Source organism: Chiloscyllium punctatum, chromosome 23, assembly GCF_047496795.1.
Source record: "Chiloscyllium punctatum isolate Juve2018m chromosome 23, sChiPun1.3, whole genome shotgun sequence".
Lineage (NCBI taxonomy): Eukaryota > Metazoa > Chordata > Chondrichthyes > Orectolobiformes > Hemiscylliidae > Chiloscyllium > Chiloscyllium punctatum.
This window is the reverse complement of record NC_092761.1, coordinates 84,152,153-84,170,514: the sequence shown is the minus strand read 5'-3', so window position 1 is coordinate 84,170,514 and position 18,362 is coordinate 84,152,153. Positions and strand designations below refer to the sequence as shown.

Sequence of the window (18,362 nt, the reverse complement as noted above, 5' to 3'; positions counted from 1 at the left end):
CGATAGGTGGAAGGAGGTTAAGGTGAGGGTGATAGGCCAGAGAGGGGGTGGGGGCGGGGATGTCAGGAAGAAGATTGCAGATTTGGAAGGTGGTGCTGAGTTCGAGGGATTTGACTGAGACAAGGTGGGGGGAGGGGAAATGAGGAAACTGGAGAAATCTGAGTTCATCCCTTGTGGTTGGAGGGTTCCTAGGCGGAAGATGAGGCGCTCTTCCTCCAACCATCGTGTTGCTATGGTCTGGCGATGGAGGAGTCCAAGGACCTGCATGTCCTTGGTGGAGTGGGAGGGGGAGTTGAAGTGTTGAGCCACGGGGTGGTTGGGTCGGTTGGTCCGGGTGTTCCAGAGGTGTTCTCTGAAACGTTCCGCAAGTAGGCGGCCTGTCTCCCCAATATACAGGAGGCCACATCGGGTGCAGCGGATGCAATAAATGATGTGTGTGGAGGTGCAGGTGAATTTGTGGCGGATATGGAAGTGTCCCTTGGGGCCTTGGAGGAAGTAAGGGGGGAGGTGTAGGCACAAGTTTTGCATTTCTTGTGGTTTAAGGGGAAGGTGCCGGGAGCGGAGGTTGGGTTGGTGGGGGGTGTGGACCTGACGAGGGAGTCACGGAGGAAGTGGTCTTTTCGAAATGCTGATAGGGGAGGGGAGGGAAATATATCCCTGGTGGTGGGGTCTGTTTGGAGGTGGCAGAAATGACGATGGATGATACGATGTATATGGAGGTTGTTGAGGTGGTAGGTGAGGACCAGTGGGGTTCTGTCCTGGTGGCGATTAGAGGGGCGGGGCTCAAGGGCGGAGGAACGGGAAGTGGAGGAGATGCGGTGGAGAGCATTGTCGATCACGTCTGGGGGGAAATTGTGGTCTTTGAAGAAGGAGGCCATCTGGGTTGTACGGTATTGGAACTGGCCCTCCTGGGAGCAGATGCAGCGGAAATGAAGGAATTGTGAATATGGGATGGCGTTTTTACAGGGGGCAGGGTGGGAGGAGGTGTAGTCTAGGTAGCTGTGGGAGTCGGTCGGTTTATACTTATACAATAGAATAGATGAGATTTTATTGTCACATATACTCAATGAGTATCGTGAAAAGTTTATACATTGCCAATTATAGCACTGACTTAGAAGGACCTCTGCACAGCTTCTCTAGTTATTGGGTGGCACAGTGGTTAGCACTGTTGCCTCACAGTGCCAGGGTCCCAAGTTCAATTCCACCCTCAAGGCAGTTGTCTGTGTGGAGTTCCTCCCACAGTTTAAAGATGTGCAGATTAGGTGGATTGGCTCATGCTGAATTGCCTAGGGATGTTGAGGCTCACCATAGGAAATGCAAAGTTATAGGGATGGGGTTAGTAAATAGAACATAGAACATTACAGCGCAGCACAGGCCTTTTGGCCCTCGATGTTGTGCCGCCCTGTCTTACTAATCTGAAGGTAAAAACAATGACTGCAGATGCTGGAAACCAGATTCTGGATTAGTGGGGCTGGAAGAGCACAACAGTTCAGGCAGCATCCGAGGAGCAGTAAAATCGACGTTTCGGGCAAAAGCCCTTCATCAGGAATACCACTAATCTGAAGCCCATCCATCTACACTATTCCATTTATATCCATATGCCTGTCCAATGAAGACTTAAATGAACTTAAACTTGGCGAATCTACTACCATTGCAGGCAATGCATTCCATATCCGTACTACTCTCTGAGTAAAGAAACTACCTCTGACATCTGTCTTATACCTATCTCCCCTCACTTTAAAGCTGTGTCCCCTCGTGTTTGCCTTCCCCATGCTTGGAAAAAGACTCTCCCTGTCCACCTATCTAACCCTCTGATTATCTTGTACATCTCTATTAAGTCACCTCTCAACCTTCTCTCTAGCAAGAATAGCCTCAAGGCCCTCAGCCTTTCCTCGTAAGACATTCCGTCCATACCAGGCAGCATCCTAGTAAATCTCCTCTGCACCCTTTCCAAAGCTTTCACATCCTTCTTATAATGCAGTGACCAGAACTGTACACAATACTCCAAGTGTGGCCGCACCACAGCTTTGTACAGCTGCAGCATAAGCTCCTGGTTCTGGAACTCAATCCCTCTATTAATAAACGCCAAAACACTGTATGCCTTCTTAACAACCCTGTCAATCTGGGTGGCAACTTTCAGGGATCTGTGTACATGGACACTGAAATCCTTCTGCTCATTCGCACTCCCTAGAATCCTACCATTAGTCCAGTACTCTGCATTCCGATTACTCCGTCCAAAGTGTATCACCTCACACTTGTCCACATTAAATTGCATCTGCCACCTCTCAGACCAGCTCTGCATCCTATCTATGTCTCTCTGCAACCTATTACATCCTTCATCACTATCCACAACTCCACCTACCTTAGTGTCGTCCACAAATTTGCTAACCCATCCTTCTATGCCCTCATCCATGTCATTTATAAAAATGATGAACAGCAGTAGACCTAACACTGACCCTTGTGGTACGCTGCTAGTAACTGGACACCAAGATGAACATGTTCCATCAACTACAACCCTCTGTTTTCTTTCAGCAAGCCAATTACTTATCCAAACCGCTATGTCTCCCACAATCCCATTCCTCCGCATTTTGTACAATAGCCTACTGTGGGGAACCTTATCGAATGCCTTGCTGAAATCCATATACACCACATCAACCGGTTTACTCTCATCTACCTGTTTGGTCACTTTGTCAAAAAACTCAGTAAGATTCATTAGGCATGACCTACCCTTCACAAAACCATGCTGACTGTCCCTGATCAGATTATTCTTTTCTAGATAGTTATAAATCCTATCTCTTATAACCTTTTCCAACACTTTACCAACAACTGAAGTGAGACTCACTGATCTGTAATTACCAGCATTGTCTCTACTACTCTTTTTGAACAAGGGAACCACATTTGCTATCCTCCAGTCCTCAAACACTATTCCTGCAGACAATGATGATTTGAAGATCAATGCCAAAGGCTTGGCAATCTCTTCCCTTGCTTCCCAGAGGATCCTAGGATAGATCCCATCTGGCCCAGGGGACTTGTCTATCTTCACATACTGTAATAATTCCAATACCTCTTCCTTATGAACCTCAATTTCTCCTAGTCTAGATGAAAGTATCTCTGTATCTTCCTCGCCAACACTGTCATTTTCTATGTTGAACACTATTGAAAAATATTTATTTAGTGTTTCCCCTATCTCCTCTGCCTCCACACACAACTTCCCACTACTATCCTGGATTGGCCCTAATTTAACACTCGTCATTCTTTTATTCCTGACATACCCACGGAAAGCCTTAGGATTAACCCTGATCCTATCTGCCAACAACTTCTCATGTCTCCTCCTGGCTCTTCTGAGCTCTCTTTTTAGGTCTGATTACATTCCCATACAGAGTGGAAACAGGCCATTTGGCCCAACAGGTCTATACCAACCCTCTGAAGAGTAGTCCACCCAGACCCATTTCCCTCTGAGTAATGCACCTAACACGATGGGTAATTTAGCATGGCCAATTCACCTGATCTGTACATCTTTGGACTGTGGGAGGCACCCAGAATAAACCCACACAGACATGGGGAGAACGTGCAAACTCCACAAAGACAGGAAGGAAACAAATCTGGTTCTGTGGTGCTGTGAGGCAGCAGTGCTAACCACTGAACCACCGTGCTGCCCCAGGTCTGGATGAGAGGGCTGGTACGGATTTGATGGGCCAAATGGCCTGCTTCCACACTATATGGATTCTATGAAACAGTTTAATTTATTTAATGTAATGGCGCTCTCACTGACATTTTTGAAAACACGCTGCTAAAGATACGACATAATACAAAATATTTTCAATGTGTGTTTGATATTGCAAGAGAGTTGTAGTCGTTTTTCAAATTGTGGATTTGCCATCTTGCCCAAGGTGGATTTTGAAACAAGATGTCGCAGGACTTCAGGACCGCAGATTTCCTAAGGAAATAGATCGATTTTAAGTCTGTCCAGACAGAGAGGATGGTGAGGTTAATTGGGTAGCCCATTCCAAAATAGCCACAAGTTTTCAAGCAATTGAAATAGGGTCACAGTGAGAAAAACCTTTAGGAGACACCATTGTCAGGCTGTGAGACTGTCAGATCATACTTAGCACGGAGTCATTTAAGGATGCATGTTCACAGATATAGGGTTTAAGGAACATCTTACAGGAGGAAGGAAAAAGAGGTAGAGACTTTTTGGGAGGAAATTCTATAACAATCCTCCCAACCTTTTGAAAATTGTTCGTGACTCCCTCACTAGTGGTAGACCTCTGAAGGGGGGGAGGGGAGTGTAAGTGTGGGGGCTTTCTGAAGGGCCAACCCTTGGTACCTTTGAGCTTGCAACCCCAAAATCTCAGCAGGTGACAATGTTTGAAGTCTTGACTCACACTTTGACAAGCCATGCTTTGTTTTAAAGAATCTGGAGACAATGCAGGTATGTGTACCACTGGTGGGGAGATTAGAAATCAGCAATGGGCAGAAACTGGAGGTGTGCAGGTATCTCACAGGGTGGTACAGTTGGAGGATGTTCCAGAAATATGGATCAGATTGCAGTTATGATGGATCTTGATTGTTTGCACGATTTCCACTCTATGATATGTCGTAACTTTTGCGTTCCTCTTCAAAGTCATGATGAAAGATTAAGGTGTGAAATTTAACTCTGTGCCAAACTAACTGAATTTCCATCTCCTCTTTCCCCCCTTCCACCAGCATACAGTGAGGATCCCAGGACAAGCTTGTACTTTGTAAATGACTCACTGCAGCAGGTGATCTTCTCCAGCTCAGTGGGCACGGTGTTGCCGTGCCCGGCTGCCGGGACCCCTGGCACCATCCTCCGCTGGTACCTTGCTACGAAAGACGACATCTACGACGTGCCCAATATTCGCCACGTTCACCTTAACGGCACGCTGCAGCTCTATCCCTTCTCGCCATCCGGGTTTAATAGCTTTATCCATGACAATGACTACTTCTGCACAGCGGAAAATGTAGCTGGCAAGATCAGGAGCCCAAATATCCGAGTCAAAGCAGGTGAGCCTTTCAGATTCGCGGGATTGGAGGCTTAGGTCAGAATACAGGATTAGGCCTTGGGTTTGTACAGTAACATGTGCTCTCCTTGTTTGACTTTGGGGGGAATCTATATACATTGCTTCGTCCCTGTGTTTACCAAGATGGATGAAAACTACTTTCTTCTTTATCTCCAAAACAAAGCATTAATTCATCTTGTGAATATAATGCCGACTGCTGTGATTTGTTCCCTCACCTTTAAGGTGGCCAGGAACATGTTCTTACAGGTTGAATAACTGAACAAAAGCTTGGAAAACCATCAGCCCATCAGGGAAAGGCTAAGGAGAATGTTCATGTTTCAGATTAACTATTTCTTATCAGAGTGCTTCGGGGTGCTCAGTTATCCAGCAGGGATGGTCCTCCATTTGATGCACCTTCACCAAAACAACTTGTGAAGGAAAAATTGAAGAATTATGTCTGGGTAGTCGTGTTGTAAAGCTGCCCTTTATTTGAGGAAGTCATGTGGCCTTGTGAACCATAATTACCAATTGGATTTATGGCTGTCCATGTTAACCTCTTGATTAAATGATCATTTTATTATTCACTCTCAAATGTATACTTTATTCTCCATAAAATATTAAAAGTAGTGCTGAAGGGACATTGAAAAGTGAGAGTCAATTGTGATGATATGGTGGAATAATGTGATTATAATGAATATAATGATGGAATTATTTGAAATCCTACAATAGGTTTGTAAGTCCCAGTGTAATATGAGGTTAGTGACTACCATATTATTGATAATGTTTAATGTGATTATAAAAACTCTTTCTTCATTGTTTCTGAGGAGGCATTAGTGACCTAAGACATATTAATGTAGACAGGTATATCATCTCTCCTTCTGCAGCCAGTTTGAAGTAAACTAAAGTGTCATTAAGAATTTCTCTTGCTGCATAATGTATTTTACAGAAATGAATGGTAAGTAGGTGATCTATTCACAGGTCTCCATTGTAAATCTGATCTCAAGGCAAGTGCTGTTTGCTGTTGTGAAATTCTGAGTGCAAATGTGGGTGGCACAGTGGCTAGCACTGCTGCCTCACAGCAACAGGAGCTGGGTATGATTCCACCATCAACCCAATATCTGTGTGAAGTCTGCACGCTCTCCCTGTATCTGTGCGGGTCTCCTCCCACAGTCCAAAGATGTGCAGCATAGGTGGGTTGGCCATGAAAGCCTCAGAGTTATAGGGTGATGGGATGTGGATCTGAGTAGGGTGCTCTTTGAAGGGTCGGTACGGCCTACTTCCACACTGTAGCGATTCTATGAATGTGTCAGACTGATGGTTGGGCAGTCATGTTGTGGCAGTACAGGACATTGGGCCGGCTACTTTTGGAATATTGCATGCAATTCTGGTCTCCCTGCTATAGGAAGGATGTTGTGAAACTTGAAAGGATTCAGAAAAGATTTACAAGGATGTTGCCAGGGTTGGAGGATTTGAGCTAAGGGAGAGGCTGAATAAACTGGGGTTGTTTTCCCTGGAGCGTCGGAGGCTGAGGGGTGACCTTATAGAGGTTTATAAAATTATGAGGGGCACAGATAGGGTAAATAGACAAGGTCTTTTTCCCCAGAATGGGGCAGTACAAAACTAGAGGGCATAGGTTTAGGGTGAGAGGGGAAAGATTTAAAAGGGACTTAAGGTGCAAAGTTTTCATGCAGAGGTTGGTGGATGTATGGAATGAGCTGCCAGAGGAAGTGGTCGAGGCTGGTGCAATGGCAACATTTAAAATGCATCTGGATGGGTATATGAATATGAAGGGTTTAGAGGGATATAGGCCAAGTGCTAGCACATGGAGCTAGATTAATTTAGGATATCTGATTGGCATGGACAAATTCGACCGAAGGGTCTGTTTTTGTGCTGTACAGCTCAATGACTCTACCTGAACTTGCTATATCTCTATTGGTGACCTTAACCAACTTCAATGGTTTTATGACGATGATGTTAGTTTCTGAACAATGGGTCTCTCCTCTATGTGATCCACTGAGGAAAAGATGAGGATGGTGAAAGGGGAATGGGGTGAGGGGAAGATGGATATTTCAGCTGGACATTTCAGTCAGCAACTCTGTCTGGCTGGTCGTTTTGTGAAAGAGAAATGGTAGCTTATCACAGGATATAATTTTAAAAACAGATTCCAGGAAATGTGATCAAACTGCTTGGATACAATGTGGCCCCACTGAGGTAATGTTGAAGAAATTGTTAAAAAAGCTGATACAAAATGTTCCATTTCCCTATTGAAGCCAACAAAATGCACAACCTGATATTTCTTCATCAAGGCACTGGGAGGGAGAAGAGAAATGTTATTTTAATTTTGTCACATTACAACTTTTAAAAGACCTGCTCCAAAATGATTTCTGTCAGGATGATATATGGATAAGATTTCTACTCCTGAGACTGATAAATCTTGTCATGATGATCTGTTCAATTACCTTACTCCCTTGCAAGACCTCTTCTCCTCTCTACCCCGTTATCATTAGCTTTTAAATATCCATCTACCTGTCGATGTCTCCATGGTTACAATCAATGGTGGGGAGGCTTTTTTAGGTATGCCTGATCTGGTCTACCTGGATATATTCCCAACTAGTCCAACCTCAGTTAACCCACAATAAAACATAACCTTCCAGAGCAACAGCTTCCTTCACCCATGCTGCCTCATTTCTAACAAACCACTGTTCTAAATTATGGAAAAATTATATGTGCAATGCCTATTTTAGTATGAACACAGATGTCATATCATTCAATATAAATGGCTCCTTCGCATTTGAATGATATCAAGACAAACAAAAATGGCTAGAGCCAATTTGACTGCAGTGTTTTCTATTTAATGCACCTCTACCCATGCAGTTGTTAATGCGGGAGTCAGAAGACTGTAAGACATAGAAACAGATGCAGGCCATTCAGCCCATCGAGTCTGCTCTGAAATTCAATGAGAGAGATCATGGCTGACCTGATAATCCTCACCTACTCTTTCCTGTCTTTCCCCATAACCTTTGATTTCTTTGCCCGAACTAAAATCTGTCTGTCTATCTCAGCCTTAAATTTACCTAATGTATACTCTTTTTATACACAGTGACATCTTGACATGTTCTGTTAGCCACCTCCATCCTTTCTTCAAAAGATTGCCCACTCATTCCAGGTATTAATCTATTAAACCTTCACTTACCTACTTCCAATGCATTTACATACTTCCTGAAGTAAGGTGCCCATTATTGAATGTAATACTCCAGTACAGTCTCACCAGTGCCCTGTGTAACTGAAGCATAAACTCCTTATTTCTGTATTCATACCCCTTGAGACAAATGATATAATTCTGTTAGCTTTCCTCATTACTTGCTATCCTTGTGGGCTAACCTTTCATAACTCACACATTATGACACTCAGGTTCCTCTGAATTTTTATATTTTGCCTGTCAAAATGGACAATTTCCCACAGTATACTTCATTTCAGAGATCTTTGCTCACTCACGTAAATGATGTATATCCCTTTGTTACATCCTTATGTAACAATTTGCTTTCTGATCTATATTGTGTCATCGGCAATTATACCTTCAGTCTCTTTATCCCAATGGTTTATATAAATGCTGAGGTCCCAGCACTAATCTCCTTGACATACACTTATTGCATTTTGCTTCCATTATGCAACCAATCTGCTAGCCATGCCAATATACTAGTCCCAATACAACAACCATTTATTATCAAAATAACTTTTGTTGTGGTAGATTATCAAATGCTTTCAGGAAACCTAAGAACAGTATATCCACTGGTTCCCTTTTATCCACTACAAGTATTACATCCTCAAAGTGCTTCAATAGATTTCTGAAACATGATTTCTCTTTCAGAAACTGTATAGACTCTAATTATCTTGAACATCTGTTATAAGTAGTCTGTTACAACTTCTTCAATGATGTAACTAATTGTGTATTCTTGATGTACATGTTTGGATAACTGACCCAATCAGACCTCTTGGCATTGAGTCTGAACCTAATGTTGCTGTTAAAGTCCTCTCAGTCAGTGACCCCAGGGCGGCACGGTGGCACAGTGGTTAGCACTGCTGCCTCACAGCACCAGAGACCTGGGTTCAATTCCCGCCTCAGGCGACTGACTGTGTGGAGTTTGCACGTTCTCCCCGTGTCTGCGTGGGTTTCCTCCGGGTGCTCCGGTTTCCTCCCACAGTCCAAAGATGTGCAGGTCAGGTGAATTGGCCATGCTAAATTGCCCGTAGTGTTAGGTAGGGGTATGGGTGGGTTACGCTTCGGTGGGGCGGTGTGGACTTGTTGGGCCGAAGGGCCTGTTTCCACACTGTAAGTAATCTAATCTAATCTAATCTAATTTGGGATACACACCGGTTGCTGGGATTTCTGATCTCCTAAACTGACCAAATCAATTCAGGTGATCATGGATCTGAATCCCTAGCACCACTGGTTCTTTGTGAGTGGGCATTGCCATGTTTTATTGAACTAGGTTACCCGTTGTTGTTGAACATTGTTCCTGAGGAAGTAAGGAAGACCCTGTTTGTTATAATATGCTGGAAAGATGAGCTGGTGATCACTCTGGAAGTATTGATGGAACTTACAGAATAACACTGTCCCGTAGAGAACAAATAACTCAAGAACCAAGGGAAGGGCTTGGATATTTAGGGTGAAGTCAGGAAACAAATGTCACACAAAGTGAGTGGAACTTTACACTTTCCTCCCTCAAAAGCTATTGAGGCTAGAGTCAAAGACAGTTTCAAAAATGAGATTAATCCAGTTTGTAGGCTAGATACAGATGTTATTGAATCAACCTGTTCAGAGATATTGTTACAAACCTCTAGACCAGGTGGGAACTTGAAGACAGACCCGTTGGCTCAGAGGTTCGGATACTATCACTGCACCGTAACAGCCATTATGTAACTGGTCACAAAATCAAGGTGTTTAATTGGAGTTACGATACAAAAATCAGCACAATTTAATTAAATGGCAGAGTAAGTTAGAGGGGCTGAATGAATGCACTGTGTGTCTCTTTTGCTATTGGAGAAAATATAGAAATTGTGGACCAAGGGATGCTGTTTTCAGGGAGCAGAAAGGCACAATTCAGATGAACAGCCTTCTCCTAATGCAAAATGCATGTGTCCATTCTGAGTGACCTGTGGTTGCCAGCGAACCCTTGAATCAAAATGGGATCATTAGCTCTTATGTGTATACACCCAAAAGCATTTGGGAGGGTTTCCCTCAAAGGATCCCAGTTTCACTATATGTGGCAACATCAAACAGAGTGGCCACAGCTACTGTTCACTGTAAACACACTAGTGAACCAATTGCTTTTTGCAGCAATATTGACTTAACAAAGTGCTGTCGCAGTAATAGGCACCATTTGGGTCAGAGTCTTATCCCATTGGAAAGGGGGAATTGCATGACTACAGTATTGTTAAGGATCTTGAAATGATATGAAGACAATTTGATTATCGAGCCATGGACATCTTGACAGATTCTTGAAACATTCTGACTAACAGTGGACATGATTAACTGGAAGAGTTTTTGAGCCATAGTTTCCCAGACCTCTGTTATTAAACACAAAGGAAAGGATAAAATGATGACTGAGATGAGGAGGAATTTCTTCATTATAACATTATGAATTCTCTTTTATGGAGAGCTGTGGGTGATCAGCCAATGAATATATTCACAACTGAGGTTAAGGGAATTATGGGCACAAAGGGACTAGGTTGGGGAGTTGAGATTGATTTAGAATGTCAGCCATGATATTGTTGAATGCAGAGTAAGTTTAGACGGCCATATAGTTTACCCCTTGTTACGCCCATGGTGAGCACTCTTGTTTTTAAGCCACCGGTCATGGGTTTAAGTCCTACTCCAATAACTTGAGAACAAAATCATAGTCTGATTCTCTGGCTAGTCTTGTGATGTTGTCCATCAAGTGACATGTTAAACCGGGATGCTGTTTACTGTCTGGGGTGGAATGTCATAGGACATAGAAACAGGCCCTCCGGCCCAACTTGTCCATGCTGACCAGGTTTCCAAAACTGAACTATTGCCTGTGTTTGGTCCATATCCCTCTAAATCTTTCTGATCCATGAACCTGTCATAAAAAACATAAGCAATAGGAGCAGGAGTCAGCCATCTGGCCCGTTGAGACTACTCTATCATTCAATAAGATCATAGCTGACTTTTTTGTGGAGTCAGCTCACTTACTCACCCTTTCACCATAAACTCTTAGTTACTTTACTGTTCAAAAAAATCTACCTACCTTTGCCTTAAAAACATTCAATGAGGTAGCCTCAACTGCTTCACTGGGCAAGGAATTCCAAGATTCACAACCCTGTGGGTGAAGAACTACCTCCTCAACTCAGTCCTGAATCTGCTCCCCCTTTATTTTGAGGCTATGCCCTCTAGTTCTAGTTTCACCTGCCCGTGAAAACAACCTTCCTGCTTCCATCTCATCCAATCCTTTCATAATTGCATATGTTTCTGTCAGACTCCCCCCTCATTTTTCTAAATTCCAATGAGTATAGATACATTCTACTCAATCTCTCCTCAGTAGCCAATCCCCTCGACTCCACAATCAACTTCATGAATCTCCTCCACACTCCCTCCAGTGCCAAATGTCAGATTTCTTTTAAATGTTGTAATTGTACCTGCTTCTAACACTTGCTCTGGCAGTTTGTTCCATATACACACTACCCTCCATGTGAAAAAGTTGCCCAGTAGGTCCCTTTTAAATCTTTCCCCTCACACCTTAAATCTATGTCTTTTAGTTTTGGACTCAAGTACCCTGGGGAAAAGACCTGTAAGATATTCATTTTTGAAAATAAGAAGGTGAATGGTCTCCTTTGTCCGAGTCACCATTTATTCCACAATTACTGTCATTCCACACAGATTATGTGGTCATTATCACATTGTGGAAGCTTGCTGTGTGCAAGATGGCTGCTGCATTTCTTATGTCCTGTTAGGGAGTATTACGTTTGAAAAGTAATCCAGTATATATGTACTGCTTAGAGATGTCTTGAGGTTGTGAAAGGTGCTATGTGAATGCTCATTTTCTCCTTTTTAAACCTCGTGTTCTTATGTTTCAGTGTCTCACCAGATCAGGAACCATTTTCAGTTTGAGGAAGACGGTTAAATGGTTCTAATCAGGTCCCAGAGTGGCTGATTGACAGTCCAGAACAGTTTGTGAACATGTTGCTTTCGCATTCAAACAGTTTCGTTCACCATATTTACATGCTTTGTGTTTTCCTAGTTTTCAGGGAACCCTACACCGTAAGGGTGGAGGATCAAAGGTCAATGCGTGGAAGCGTGGCTGTCTTCAAGTGCCTCATTCCTCCTTCGGTGCAGGAGTATGTTAGCGTTGTGTCTTGGGAAAAAGATACAGTCTCAATTATCCCAGGTAGGACCAGAAAATGCAAATCTAAGATGAGGCTCCTTGCATTTCCCTTGTTTGTGTCTCCTGTCCAAACCTTGTGAAATTGCAATGCGGTATTCGATTGTCTCACTCTGACTGCTTTCCAAAAAGAAATGCAATCCTCAAAATGACTGTTGATAAAATATTTTACTGTTCTTAGCTGTTTATGGGCTTTACCCAGAGACTGTTGCCTTTGTTGAATGTGTCAACTGGTTTTGACTTATGAATTGAGCAGATGATCCGTCTTGGTGCACCAGCCTGAGATAGGACTGAGAAGCTGCTGGGTTTGTAATCTGCAGCACTAAATGACTGCTGCGTCCATAGTTTGTGTTGTTCTAAACAGAATTTGGAATTCTCACGGTTGGTGGTTGTCAAGTTGTCAATTCCGTAGCTGAGTTGCTTAATGGTTTGCTTTTGAGGATGTTAAGGTCACGTGCAAAGCTATGTGCAGCAAGGCAAGATACTTACACAAGTACATGACCTTTTACACTGGCAGATTGTTGTAATAAAAGGTCACACAATGTGTATAGCAGCTGATTGAGTGTTAATGCGTAGCAAAGTATGTGGACAGAGGGTGAAAGATGATGCTAATTTTTGCTGGTTGGGTTCAGGTCGAACAAATGTGTGTGTAGGCCAGGTCAATGAGGCCCCCTTCTCTAATAAACATAGAAATTGGTCATTTCTCTTTGCACTCAGTTTTTAAAGATTGTTATTAATTCATATTTTGCATAGGTCCTGAGGGGTATCATTACCCATGTATTTTGAAATGATGCAAGTTCCTTCATCCTTCCAGCAGAGCTCTTATAGTGATGTTGTACTCTGTCAATCCCTGCTTCAGAGCCAGGAGCTGTGGGTTCATATCAGGGCATTGAAGGTGCATTCATAATGCAGTGAAAACAAGTTGAGTATTAACCTGCAAATCCTTCCAACATGTGCCAAAGGCAGGTGGTAAGAAGGGGAGAGATTGCTGGTCACCAAGTGCTTAACCATCACTAACAATAGCTCCATACGATAACATGCAGGTAAAAGAGCATGTTGCTATAGAAATCTGGATGCATGAGCAAACTATTTTATATACATATGCGTTTGCACACATGCATATGAACACACGCTCGTGCTTGCATATACAATTGCACATAAGTACACACTAACAAATGCAGGCACGTACAAAAATGTATGCATGCATATACAAATATGCACTCATGCACATCTACAAATGTGAACACACATATGTATGTGTGTACATATATGCAAACTCTCATATGCACACATGCACATGAGTACATATAGATACATGCGTATATATACTAATGCATGCACACGTACACTCACTCCTTGACACTTTTTCCAAAAATGTTTGTTGTTGATGCCAAAGGGCGAGGTGGAAACAAAATCAAACTGTTGAGGAGAACTAAGAGCAGCATGACCCAGGAACATTTGAGTTGGATTTTTCTCTTTGACACGATAGATCAGGAGACAAAGACGACTTTGAAGTCAGAAGTGCAGAAGATTATTGGTCATTTCCGAAAGCATTGTCAAGCTTTAACAGTCAATAATTTAAGTGTAATATTGTTGGCCTAAGGCCAATATTGTGTTGAAACCCTGAAGAAACCTCTGGCTTTTATTTTTTCAACCTTGGTGTACAAAGGCTTTGTGAGTGTGTGTTCAGAGTCTTCTGCAGCGGTGCTTATTTAAGTGGAAAGCATGGTTTGGCAATGGGAGTTAGTCACTAACTTGTAGTGCACATTGGAAGAGTTTTTACATTTGCTTCTGCTAAAATTAGGTCAAATAATGCTGAACTGGTGCAGCATGAGAGAGCTTGTATGAGCTGCTTGTTGATGGGAGTTATTATCAGTGTCTGCCTGCCAAATGCATATCCTTCACGATCTGTCTCCTTGCTCTCATTACATCCTTCAGGGAAGGAAATAAGGCCATTTGACCATAAGACATAGGAGCAGAAATTAGGCCATTCAGCCCATCAAGTCAACTCAATCATGGCTGATAAGTTTCTCAACCCTATTCTCCCCCTTTCTCCCCGTAACCCTTGATCCCCTTGACAATCAAGAACCTATCTATCTATTTCATATACTTATTGACCTGTGGCAGTGAATTCCATAGATTAGCCACTCTGGCTGAAAACATTTCTCCTTATCTCTGTTCTGCAAGGTCTTCTCTTTACTCTAAGGCTGTGCCTTCAGGTCCTAGTCTCTCCTACCAATCGAAACATCTTTCCAACATCCAATCTGTCCAGGCCATTCAGTATTCTGTATGTTTCAATTAGATTCCCCCAACCATCCCTCCAAACTCCATCGAATATAGACCCAAAGTCCTCAAGCATTCCCCATATGTTAAGCTTTTCATTCCAGGCAACTGCCAACCTTACCTGGCGTGGCCTATAATGTGACTGCAGTGGTACATGTGGTAGCTGCCTTCTCAACTGGCTTGGTGCACGAGCAAATCTCTCATTTATGTATCGGTAATGTGAGTTGTGCAATAAATTCCAGTGACACCCACATCCCTGGAATGCATAAAAGCAAAGAAATAACATCTTTTGAAGTTGAGTAAGCTCTCAAAAGTAGAAGTAGAAATAGAAGGGATGCTCAACACAAAGGAGTCATTGGGGAGGGTGTGGGTGATGCAAACATTGGCCGAGGAGGTTGGGTTTTGAGGATGGTCTTAAAGAAAGATGGGAAGGTGGACTGACAGCAAAGTTTAGCGAGACATTCACCAGCACAGGCACGAAACAGCTGAAGGTGTTTTCAGAGGACATCGGGAAGATTGGAACGTACAAGAGGTGAGAGGAAGAGAGAATTTGGAGGATGGACGTGTGTAGGGTGGGTGGGAGAGAATGGAGGTGGAGGTGTTGGTTTTTGAGCTGTGCTCTAGGATGAAATCGGAGCACAGGTTGGTCACAAGTTGCCAGTAGAACAATGCATTGAGAAAAACTGCTTGTTCTCTTTGGATACAATTTGACATTGAGATAGAGAACAGGAAGCTTTGAGAGCCAGCAAAACCTCTAAAATGACTGAGTGAGAGGAGAAATTTGGGGATAGACATAATTGAGAGTGCTGAGATTTGTGCTGAGTAGATTGTTCAATTCATTTAAACAGCACGACACTGTTGGGAGATGCAAGGAAAGGTAAATGAACAATTTAAATCTATTTGTCTCAAATAATAACAGGGAAATCTTGCTAAAGCTGTACAAGGCACTGGTCAGACCACAGCTGGAATAATGTGAACAGTTTAGGCCCTTAAGAAAGATAGACTAGCATTGGAGGCAGTACATAGAAGGTTCACTTAGTTGATCCTGGGTATGCTGGGATTGTCTAAACTGGATAGATGCAGACCAGTTGTTGGTGAGACAAGGACCAGAGGACATCATCTCAGAATGAGGTGTCACTCAGTTACAACAGAGATAAGAAGGAATTTCCTCTCTCAGAGGGTTGTGAATCTGTAGAACTCTTTACCATAGATGGCAGCCGAGGCTGGGACACTAACGATATTAGGCTGAGACAGATAGCTATTAAAGAGTGAGGGAATCAGAAGTTATAGGGAGATGGCAGGAAAGTGGAGTTGAGGATTTTCAAATCAGCCATGATCTCATTAAATCGTGGAACAGACATGGGCTTACTTGCGCCCATACATCTTATAGTCTATTCATGGATTATTCATTTATCCAGTGCTTGTTGGAGTTAGTGTCATTGCATTTTCATTCTGTTTTGTGAAATATCCTGCTGTCTAATGAAGAGATTGCCTTGGAAAACCCATTGGTTAAAAGTCTGGTGGTTAATTACATCTGAAAGGGACCTGGCCAGGAATGGGGATAATTACCTTTTAGGAGCAGATTTTGTTGTTATACAAATCTTTTTGGCTTGAGGTGCATGAGGACTTGTAGAAATGTACATACATATACTTGGATGCTGCCTGAACTGCTGTGCTCTTCCAGTATCACTAATCCAGAATCTGGTTTCCAGCATCTGCAGTCATTGTTTTTACCTAGAACCAGCAGGAGGCCATTCAGCCCCTTGAGTCTGCTCTGCCATTCAGTAAGATCATGGCTGCTCTGATTGGAACTGGAAATCGATATTCGCGCTTACTCCTGATAACCTCGCATTCCTTTGCTTAACCAAAATCTATCTGCCTCTGCCTTAAAATATTGAAGGACTCTTCCTGGAAAAGTAGTTGGATTAGAGTTCCAAAGATTTATGAGCCTTTCAGAGAAGAAAAACTTGCTTCATTTGTTTTAATGGACCACCCCTGATTTTTAAATAATAACTTATAGTTCTAAATTGTCCCACAAGTGGAAACATCCACTCCCCATCTATCCTGTCCATCACAAGCTTATATGATTTAACCAAGTTGCCTCTTACTTTTCTAAACTCCAATGGACACAATTCTAACACTTTTAACCTTACCTCATAAGGCACGCCTTTCTTCTCAGGTTTTAGTCTAGTAAACCTTCTCTGAACTGCTTTTAATGCAGCCTGGACAACTTTATGTTTGCAGAAATTAATTGTGAATATTCACTTCTTGGTCCGATTGAGATGTTTTCTACAGCATTCCTATCCTTTGGACCCTCGGGCTGCACTTGCCTTTTTCAATCGTTATTCATTCATTTTAATTTTATTCCTGTTTGATATTTAAAGCTAACCGCCTCTTAATGTGTCCATCAATTGATTCTATATCCGACTATTGTGTCCTGAAGAGGTTTCTGGTGATAGTGGGAAAAGACTTCGAGTTTAAGTTGAGGAGAGAACATAGGATATATCTATTCGAGGATAAGAAACAAACAAAGCATTTGGGGCTCATTAAAGTCAATGTTGTTCAACAAAAGGTTTAAACGTTAAGATTATTATAGGATCTTTTCATATTCATACAGACTTACAACATATACAGTTGATGTGTTAAGTGGCACTTGTTTGGAATGAGTCTCACTTACATTGCTTATAAAAGATTTCACTATCTTGTCTGTACATGCCTTATGCTTTGAAAGCAAACAATACATTTCATTGAGGCTGTGACCTATCTTGTTTCCATCACTTGGTATTATCATTGGCAAAGGGCTTTCCATTGATACTGAGATTGAGTTGTGCGAATGAAGGTTATTTCAGCATTAAGTGGATATAGGTTTCCTCGCTTGTCAGCTGGCGGAAATGGAATAATGCAGCAAGGTTTTCTTTCACCTTGGGGTAATGAGGGAATGTAAAATGCAGGAAATTTAAATAAAGTGCCAGGGGGTTGGAAGAAGTACACAGGGCAGGAGGATTCCACATGGCCGCTGACTGAGGGCTAGATAAATACATTGAAGCAAAATGAGCCCAAATGCATCGACAGCCAATCTGTTTTCTCCCAAACCTCCTCCTGTTACAGAAAGTAAAGGCTATGGTGCTGGAAATCTGAACTGAAGACATAATACTGGAAATGCTCAGCAGGTCTGGCAGTATCAGCAGAGAGGGAGAGACGGAGAGAGCAAGAACGTGAATTACTGTCCAAGGTAAATGACATTCCATCAGAACTGGGAAAGGTTCAAGAGATGTAACAGATTTTAAGCAAGGGAAAGGGCAAGGTGAATAAAACATAGGAGAAAGGTTTGTGGTGCTGTGAATGGCAGGAGAATTCATGTTAATACTACACTGATAGTCTCATACACCCAGTGGTTAGGTTGGGATTGGTTAGCTCAGTTGGCTGGCTGACTGGTTTATAATTCAGAGTGATGCCAACAGCATGGGTTCAATTCCCCCACTGACTGAGGTTACCATTGAAGGACTGTCCTTCTTGCCTGAGGTTTGGTCTTGTCTTGCTTCATGTGCTGAGGGAACAAACATATTTGACATTGTCCTCTCCAATCTACCAGTAGTAGATGCAACTGATTTTGGCAGTATTGGTCAGAGTGACCATTGCACAATCCTGTGGAGATTGG

The 18,362-nt window shown here is 42.7% G+C and overlaps 1 protein-coding gene across 1 annotated transcript in view; it reads left to right on the top strand.

Moving 5' to 3' along the window:
- Window positions 1-18,362, top strand: part of dscaml1 (Down syndrome cell adhesion molecule like 1) — a 584,291-nt gene that overhangs the window by 44,267 nt on the left and 521,662 nt on the right. Inside the window, exons 2-3 of the mRNA XM_072593321.1 lie at window positions 4,708-5,025; window positions 12,281-12,427. Of these exons, the coding sequence (XP_072449422.1) occupies window positions 4,708-5,025; window positions 12,281-12,427 (465 nt within the window). The remainder of the gene's footprint in view (window positions 1-4,707; window positions 5,026-12,280; window positions 12,428-18,362) is intronic.